Raw genomic sequence first — 10,332 nt, 5'->3', positions numbered from 1 at the left:
AAACATTTGTATATACGTTTGACTTGTTTTAATATATTATTTTAAAACAAGTGGATTGTATGCTGTTTGTTTTTTGTTGAAATTTATTGTCAATAAGTCATAGACTCTTACTGTAAATAATCTGGCCCACACATACATATAAAACATGACATACATAAATGAATTATTGTGTTTAATTATTAGTTATACAAGCTTCAAAAGTATAAATACAGAGAAAGTTCTACCACCTTTTTTGATGCTTTTGATGGATACTTTGTTGGTATAACTGTGGGCATGAACTATTGACCCAACATAGCCAACTTACGTCTGTATGTTCATGAAAAATACTAGCAATTCATGCACTAGATAAGAGATGTATTAGTTATAATAATCAAAACATTAGTAACTATATAAGTTCATGTTCATTGTAAAATTAGGAACAGAAAATAATAAATTGTTACTTGGATTTGGGCATGAAAGATGTTTCAAATATCATGATTTTTCTTTTCAACCATATATGCTTTCTCCTATCATTGATGACATTTCTTTCTGGTTGTATGAAAATGTGATAATTTCATGTTTACTTAAATTGTGCACAATCTTTGATATTGAAAATGAAATATTTTCTTTTTAAGTGTAAATCTTCAGGTTACTAAGATTAAATTCAATTTGATGAATTATTGAATTTTTGTAAAATATTTTTCCCAAATGTAAGACTTTACACAATATCAAGAACCATTATAATATCAATGTTTGTGTGATGCTGGTGTTATTGAAGCTTATTTTTTAACATGTATCATATGAGCTAAGTGGGGGTCTTTGTTGTTGATCAAGAAATGCTAACCCATTTTAGTTTTATTTTTTGCTATAACTTTATGATAATGCTTATTGGCTGAAATGTGGCTATTTGGCACTATTTTTACTGTAATCTACATATCCTGATTGATTCGAAATACTATCCAACACAGAGATTCATCAATGTATCACAGCCCTGACAATGAATTACAAAAAAACATGGTACCCTTGACATTACGTCTTCCATGGGAATACAGCAACCTTACAGAGACACATTGTGTCTGAATCAAACTACACCATTACACCTAAAAATACAGTCTGCAAACTCAAGGTGTGGCATAAAGACTGTTTGCAATAATGATTTCCCAAGAGATGATCAACTGAAGTATTAGTTTCTCGAGTGCAGCCACAGCAAAATAGAAGTCAAACAGCTACCATCCCAGAGTAATTGTATTACATCCACTTGTAAACAAAGTGCCATAACTTTTGAATTATTTATTCAATTTTTGTAAAAAAAAAAGTTGTGAGAGTTTATTGGTTCAAGATACATCTAAATACATGATTTTTAACTGTTTCTGCATTGGAAAAGTTTTTGGTAAGCAATAAATCCATAGTAAAAAGATCCCCCTTGGCTCATACAGTGCTTGTTAAACTTAACTGCTGTAAATTAATGTTTATGCACGTGTTTCAGATGTTTTACAAAAGTAAATATGATTGCTTGCATATGCATGCTGGTGAGTTTTGGCCTGTTAATATTGCTCTTATTTAGTTACATGCTAGTAAGTAGGGGTTGGATATTATTATAAACATGTAATGTTAGTCTTTTCTAGTTATTAAATGTAAGTAAATGAGGGTTGAGTACCATTCTGTATAGGTAATGTTGCTCTTATTTTGTTAGATGTTAGTAAGTGGGGGTTGGGTATCATTCTGTATGGGTAATATTGCTCTTATTTCATAACATGTTAGTAAGTGGAGGTTGGGTATCATTCTGTATAGGTAATGTTGCTCTTATTTCATTACATGTTAGTAAGTGGGGGTTGGGTATCATTCTGTGTAGGTAATGTTGCTCTTATTTAATTCAATATTAGTAAGTGTGGATTGGGTATTATTCTACTTGTTAGTAAGTGGAGGTTGGGTATCATTCTGTATAGGTAATGTTGCTCTTATTTCGTTACATGTTAGTAAGTGGGGGTTGGGTATCATTCTACTTTATTTGAATTAGGTGAGTTAATTACATATTAAATTGTATGTTTTAACCTTCTCACCTAAGGAACGTGCTGGTGATACAGTCTTTTAATTATTATCAAATCTACATAGAAACATAGAATGATATTTTTAGATAATAAGTTTTACTTACCACCACCAGTGGTTTGTATGTGTAATTGTTGGCACCATTTTTTCAAGTACTATTCCCACATTCAAATGTTTGAATAGTGTACCTAAACATGTAAATTTTAAAAGTAATTTAGTCATCTAAATGGCATGGAAAAACATATGCTTTAATAATGTTGTATACACTCTAAGCTATTAAAAGTAAAGAGTGGAAAACAGCTCATTGTACAATCAAGAAAAAGGAGAATTAAATTGTACCTTAATTGCACAGTTAAATGTATCAAATTTTTATTAATGTAACATCTGTTTTTTGATTCAGAGCAAACCTGGAACCCCAAACAAAAGCATAGTTTATGGATGTTCGGACTTGATGAATTCTACATTGTTCCTTAAACAAGTAAGTTATTAAAATTTCCAGAAAAGTAGAGTTTTTGTTTTACTTCTTAAATTATCAAGTGACATATTTCCACTACTTAGAATTTTTAAATTTGGAAACAAAACAATTATTCAATTCTCAGTAACAAGTATTAATTTCTTTAAGTAAGGCATTGGGTTTCATAGTGTTTACAGTTCATGTGTTCATAGCTTCAGAGAAAGAATGGAAGAATTAGAAATATTTTTTTAAGCTGTTGAAAGTTCCAGCAATGGTTTAGAAAGGTCATAAAAAAATAAGAATTCATCTAATTGTGTCATAGAATAATGTTCTAGGGTTTCTTGACATTATAATACAACTTTTTCATGTAATAATCTTCAAATAGCATTTAACAAAGTTTTTAGTTATTTATAACTGGTGTTTATATTGTAAAAAACTTTATAACATGTTTTGCTTACTGTTTAAATAACCAATTATAATTGTATGGTATTTTACTGAATGAAAGTATTTTCCATAGCAAGATAATATTTACAAAAACTAGCAGAGATATTAAAAAAAATAATTAAGTAGTTATAGTAGTTCTACATTGAAGTCTAATGCTAGTATGGTCCACAATCTGCATGTGCACAAATTGAAACTTTGAAGTATTTTTTATTATATAAGTGTAATCTTTGAATGATATAAAATGCCAGTTAACTTTACATGAGCAGAGAATATTTTTTTCATATGGAAAGTTTCCTATTTAGTTGTCCCCGAGTGGGACAATGGTAAGTTTATAGGGTTAAATGATAAAATCTGGTAGACACAGCATATATATATCGCTTTGGCGTTGCTCTAAGACAAACAAATAAAATCCTACTTAAGATATTTCCATGTACTGTTACTTATATTTAGTAAAACACTAGACTAATGTTATTTCAGTTTGTATTTTTGCATGAAGATTATAGTGTTGTTTGTTGTTCATGAAACAGTATTTATATTATGATAATATCAATGCATTATTATACTTTTCTAAGACTACTTTTATTTTCCAGCTCTCAATTTTAGGAAATGAAATGACTTGAATGGAAGTTGAATTAGAATCATTTTTTATCATCTCGTGTATTAAAGGATTTGCATTTTTGAAGACTGAATAATTAAATTTTGTGTTTGAAATATATTGAAAAGTATCATTTTAATTTGTAAGAAATATTAAAATAGTTATGTGTAAAAGAACTTTCAGCATAAAAACATTTGTGCTCATTATTAAATGATATTATTGAGTTAGAGATGCATTTTTCATTAAAAAATGTTAAAACTTAGTGAAACAGTATTCTCATCTGCTAAATCAAGGTAACTGTAATTGAAAGATGAAAATATTTTATCATTAATAAAAATGTATTTGTTCTTCATTAGTTTGTTGATTTTGTGCCACAAATATACAACATGAAACAGTTCAATCATTACATGAAATTAAGTAAATCACATAACAATTTAAACTGTTCATATGTTGAGGTCCAATATATTTAGACCACTATGTACCACAGCCTTTTTATGTAGAAATTGGAACTGTATGATTTCAAAGTTTAGTAAGTATAAAATTGTTCTGAAACTATAGCAGGCCCTCCGATACATCTTAATTCTTCACATTTTTCTATTTATTTAAGAGATTTGTAACTTTTTCATGTTTTTTGCAATAAATGTAATCTTTAAAACTTGTTTAAATTCAAAGAAGTTTTACTCTACCAAGATACATCCTTTAGTTTACTCTCTAAATGACCATTAAGTTGCATCAGAGTTTTGCTACACCAAACTAGTTATCTGATAAGATAGAACCTATGTTAAATTCTTAAGTTTTCTATGTGTGTGTTTCTATATAGTGTTATATAATTTACTTTAAAACCTATTTAACCCTAAAAACAGTAGATATGTGGAAATTTGTGCATAATCCATAAATTTTGAAGGACAGGAATTTTGTCACCATGCTATAAAATCTCCAAGAAAAAGTTGTAATTGTAATAGAACTCTTAAGTAAGTTGTGGAAACAATGTAAATATCTGTTTCTTATAAAAGGTCATTTATAGTATATGTTCATGAAAAGTAGTATATGATAACACTAAAGTAACTGATCTCTTAAGACAGTAAATGTATGTATACATGAATTTCATCTATACTTTCTACTGAGTTGGCTGAACATTCTCTGTCAGGTCATGTTGTTTAATATTTTTTTAAGTTTACAATGAAAATATAATAAAAATTGCAATATATTCTAACATCACACTAAGTTCTTGTTAAATGTGAGTTTTATGAAGCTTTGAACATGTATGGATTTAGTCGTGAATAAAATGCTATGATAACCATGTACTTTAAATTCCCAACATTTGCTATTTTAGTCTTAAGTAATAGCTAGTATCATATTGTCTTTGTCCATATTTGTGTTACTAGTGTATACTTTTCTAAAATGAAAAATTTATTAAGGTGACTTTTAGTAATTTTGATGTTATACAGTGTGGAAATTTCCTTATGTTGAAAAATGAACCAGTCAGTTTGCTTATAAGTTGATAAAATATATTTATGGTTTGTTTTGCCTGAAGTCCTTTGAACTAATTATAGTGGCACGAAGGAGTGTGCTTGCTTACATCAAAATACCGTAATGTGTAGTTTTTCACTACAAGTGCAATGGTACTGGGAAACATTGTGAACTGTCTTCATGTCATTTAGTTTTCATTGATTACAAAAAATTAAAAAATGTCTGTATTTTTGGGGATTTTAAAATATTTTTTACAAACCAATGAAATTAAAAAGGTTCCTCTTCCTCTGCTCACTTTTTTGAGATATGGTAATACAAGAACAGCAATGATGTTAATAAAAAATAATAATTTTTTATACATATATGACTTATCGATTTTGTTCGTACCAGTTTCAGTAACTGACACTGAATTACACGTTTGTTTTTTAACTTTTATATCACTCTGTTTTATTTGAACTTTCTTTTTATAAGTATCCCTAAATTTAACACTGCTTTTTCTTCCAAGTTTGTTTGATTGTTTATGTTTAATCCACTTTTTTTCTGATAAAATACAGCTTGCCAGTATCGGTAGTAATTCACAAGTTGAAACACCTTTTTTGTACACCTATGATACTAAAAATTGCTAAATTATATGTTTTTTTCTTTGTTGTTGTTTTTTTTCCTGATATATATAACATTAAACTTATATTTATTTATATTGCTAAACTTGTTTAGTTGTTTTATTAGATATTGATACATGAATCTTAGATAAACCTTTGATAAGTTACTGAAAATTAAACATCTAGTTTATTAATAGTGTTAATGGTACATTGTTAAGTGGAAAAATGATTAACTTGTAAACATTGATTAGAGACTTCTGCAGACTGCTTCTACCTTTGAAGGTTTTTTGACAATGTTTCCAACTGCTAGTACAGAGCTTCGTCAGGTTAAATTGTACAAGTGAAATGTTGTTAAAACATGGCCATAACAGAGAACTTGGTTAGTGTAATTTTCAAATATGTAAAAAAAATTACTTAAATGAGGAAGGACACGGCTAGAATAAAAAAATTCCTAGGGTTGGGTATGAGGTGTGACATCGTCATAACTTAATAGGAGCTTAAACTGTGTACATGCATAGTTTAATGTTTGTTCTGTTCATTGTTGAGGAAAGGAATCTATAATAGATTGAAACCCAAGCCTTTTTACACATTTAAGGATTCCACTAACCAGGCTTTCAGTTATGTCCATGTTTCAGTAATATTTTACATGCACAATCAATATGACCTAAAGAAGATTTCTGCTAGCAGCTTCAATTGTTGTCCAAAAACTCCTAAGGTAGATGCAAACTGCAGAAGCCTCCAATCAAGTACAGTCTTCCCTGCCAAAACCTTCTCTTAAGCAAGAATTCATAAATTACTAAAAATTAAGTATCTAGTTTATTATTAGTGTTAAAGATACAATGTGTTATGGCATTCTTGCTGTTAAATAGGGAAGTCAGTAACTCATTCTTGGCTTATTTTGAATTTTTAGCATTCATATATTTATAATTCATAACCTTGCATTGGATTATTTAATAGTGTGAAGTGTGAATAAATTTTTGTTTTATTTTTTAACTTGTGGACAAATTGTCATGCTTAAATATTTGGTTTCTCCATACTTTTGTGAAAATCTGAAATTTATTCATTGGTTTGTTTCAATTTACACTTTGTACTATATTTTGGAATGGGTGATGCTAATATGTATAATGTATTCTGTGAAAGATAAAAAAATAATTGAATTAAAGCAATATAAACATCTGCATCTGAGTTGTAGTGGACTATTATTTCTGTGTATTCCAAGATCTTGCTTAATAACAAAATATGAAACATTATTGCTATTATATATGCACAAATACTTATTTTCATCTCAGCAAAAGTAAACTAAATATGTTCTTGCTGTTCAACTTCTAAAAACATACCATAACTTGTGTCTGAAATATAATACCTGAATAAACAGCTGTAAGGATGTAATACATTTTGTGTTAGATTTGGAGGAATAAATAGCATTTTTTAATAGAAAACATTTTTTACTAGAAACATCATTCTAAGCAACACCACTAACAACCTGCAATTTATCATGGTTCATGTGAATTCTTCAGAGAAGAACTGAAGTGATGAGGAAAAAGATGTTAGTATATAAATACAAATAATTAACTATCGGTCCAAATGAAATAAACAAATGACAACTACAAAAAATAGTTGCAGAAAGTTAGAATTGCTTCACCTTGGGTTAAGTTTAATTTAAAACTGTGTGTGACTAATATAAAACTTGTTTGACTAGTTAAGCATTTAAAGAAATTGCAATCGTCCACTTTCAAAATTACTTAATATGGATATTTGTAAAAAATATATATATATAAAAGTTGATGAAACCAATCAAACTAAGGATTATATACATTCTGTTCCTTTTAAGCTTGTAGCTGAAGCATTAATACTTGAGTATATTATTTAGAACTGGCTCCTGAAAACATAAACGATCAACTCAAAGAATAAATAGAAAGACAGAGAGAATTGTATTTAACCATTAGATACAAGTGTAATATTCTACATATTATGGTTACATCAAAATTTATATACCATTGCAACATGAAAGTGACAATGTTCTATTCAAACCCAAAACTTATAATTTCCAATGGTTAAGTATCCTGACCCAGCTAGGATACCACAATAACGATGTTTTTGCTTTTTTTTTCAATGTACATATTTGGATATGTTGCCACATATGTAATGGGACTCAAATGAGTTTATTTAGTGTATTGAAATGAGAAAGTTTCAGTTAACAATAATGATTATATGCCTAATGACATTAAATGTAAAGTCAGTCTGGCTGAAATCAATGAACATGTTGTTACGTATCTGCTTGTTTGTTAATTTTCCGTAGAAATTCTTTCCGAGAAACTTCAGCGATACAAGTCCTTTCTTAATTAAAACTAGTTTATTCTTTCTCGATACAAGCTTTGTAATACACTTAACAAATTTTATAACACACGCTATAAATCACAGTGATTCACACACTTTACTTACGGTACCTATTGTTCTCTTGACTCAATTATCTATCTCCCTGCTGGCTTTCTTTGCCAGGCTTATATATACTAAAAAAAAAGAGGGCATATAGATCACACTCGAGCTGGCGGGCAAATTCTTGATCCTTTCAGAAACTCTAGCGTGCATGCTCCCAGCGTCGCGTGACTTTTGCTGTTGTAACAATATATAATATTTATGATATGTCCATAATATCTATAGTGTTGAAGAATTGATTGTAGATACATTAATTTGTTCTGAATACATATATTATTTTCAAAACAAGTGAAGTGCATGCTGTTTTTTCATGGTTGAATTTATTGCTAACAAGTCACGGACACCTACTGCAGAAGAATCCTAAGCCCAACAACAACATAGTATATACTTATACTATTAAGAAATATAACTAAAAGACTTTAAATTCTGACAACTACTGTATATATTGATAATAAAATGTATTGCATCTTCATCAGTAATTGCCTAAACACATTCACAAAAATGTGTATAATGTTAAAAAGGTAGAAATACACTAGTTTTAGCAACAAAAACCAGTGAAAGGAAAGGAAAATTGATGTTTGAAACAAGACTTGGACAATTATATTCTCAAGGGGCAATACTTTGTTAGCAAATATAAACATATCTGCTTTGGGATGATCATAAAAATTCGATAAACGCCATATTAATGGAGAATCTCCTAAGACTTTAATATAAGTTTAACATAACAGCAAATGTACAATGTTTCGACAAGGTTTTGTCATCATCAGGTACTCAAAACCTTGTCGAAACGTTGTATATTTGCTGTAATGTTAAACTTATATTAAAGTTTTTCTTCATTACCCATTCAAGCCGTCTCCAACCATTATTAGTATCAAAGTGTGTTCCTCGTCATCGAACTCCTAAGACTTGTTTCTTTGTAGTTAAGCAAAAAGCTACACAAGGGGCTATGTGTGCTCTGCCCATCATGGGTATCAAAACCCAGTTTCTAGCATTGTAAGTCCAAAAATATACCCCTCTGTGCCACTGGGGGTGCCTTCTAAGACAGTTTGCTTTGTGGTGTTCTGAGGGTTAATTTTAATTTGTCACCAATTAGATACATACAGGCAAGTATCTGTTTCTGAGTTTCGATGGTACGAACCTCCTCTGTGATTGCATGTTGCTCGTGTCTAAAACTGCCAGTGACTGAGAGATTAGAAAACATATAGTAAGCTTTGTGTACTACACCATGTCCTTATATTCTATGTTTTTCGTCTGTTTATGCTCTATCTGATGAACATGCATCTTGACAACAGCCTTGGTGTAGTTTTCATTACAATAAGGTTCATTGTAAGGCTTTTATGTCCAAGGCACGCCACTCCTCCTTGCTGCTTTACATAATCCATCTACTGTATGAGGGTGATATTTTTCGAGCAAACATTTCAATAGTCTGATTACACAGAAATCCACAGGCACTGTATTAAGGTTATCAGTAAATACATATATATATATATATATGGGTGTGATTATTCTACAGTAGGTGTCTATGATTTGTTGGTGATAAATTCGACAATAAATGTACAGCATACACTGCATTTGTTTTTCAAATAATACATTCAAAACAAGTTAAACGTATGTACAAAAATGCTTTACACTATGTATATCATAGTTGTATCTTAAATACTAAACTGTTCTGTTCTTCTTCTCAAAAGTCCACTTGGGCTAATTGAATTGGTTTATAATTCAATTGGCAAGCCGAACTACTTTTATCTTAAACACTATCGGTGTATAATTCACTTATTTCTTTTCTTCTCTCTCTCTCTTTTCTATTACAACAGTATCAGTGTATAATTCACTTACGCTGTCATTGAGTTACCGCAATTGTATCCTGAACTTCCGATAATAGTCTGATTTTTCATATTTAGGCCTACTTTCAATAAACGTCTGCTCTTCGCATATAGGCCTACTTCCAAATAATCGTCTGCATTTTGTCAAAGTCCATGCATACAGGTTCAATTGCTTTAGAACACCCTTTGATGAAACAAATTATTCTTCTAAAATGTCAGAAAACTGTTAATCTCACTTTGACATATTGTTGCGTCATCGAGATCACGTGACAATTCTCACGCTCTCTTGTTTCTGGGGCTATCCGGTGTCTTGGCGGATGGTCTGGTAATTGCTGGATGGGGTGGGCTGGTGTGTAGAGGGGGATGTAATGTGTGTGTGGATAGTGAGTGGTTGAACTGCAGTCACGGGGTATCGTTGAGGTTGACGTTCGTTCGCTCGTGATACTGTTTGTTTTAGCGCGAGTATTGAGATTGAGTGTGTCGCAG

At 30.1% G+C, this 10,332-nt stretch overlaps 1 protein-coding gene across 1 annotated transcript in view; it reads left to right on the top strand.

Annotated features, from left to right (window-relative positions):
• The window catches only part of LOC106466308 (sec1 family domain-containing protein 1-like), an 82,132-nt gene extending 78,262 nt beyond the window's left edge, over window positions 1-3,870 (top strand). Inside the window, exons 24-25 of the mRNA XM_013926579.2 lie at window positions 2,426-2,503; window positions 3,514-3,870. Of these exons, the coding sequence (XP_013782033.1) occupies window positions 2,426-2,503; window positions 3,514-3,543 (108 nt within the window). The 3' untranslated portion in view covers window positions 3,544-3,870. The remainder of the gene's footprint in view (window positions 1-2,425; window positions 2,504-3,513) is intronic.
• The last annotated feature ends 6,462 nt before the right edge of the window (window positions 3,871-10,332 follow it).

The sequence above is a fragment of the Limulus polyphemus genome, unplaced genomic scaffold, assembly GCF_000517525.1.
Source record: "Limulus polyphemus unplaced genomic scaffold, Limulus_polyphemus-2.1.2 Scaffold2217, whole genome shotgun sequence".
NCBI classification, from domain to species: domain Eukaryota; kingdom Metazoa; phylum Arthropoda; class Merostomata; order Xiphosura; family Limulidae; genus Limulus; species Limulus polyphemus.
The sequence above is the reverse complement of the archived record's forward strand: the minus strand, read 5'-3'. Positions and strand labels throughout refer to the sequence as shown.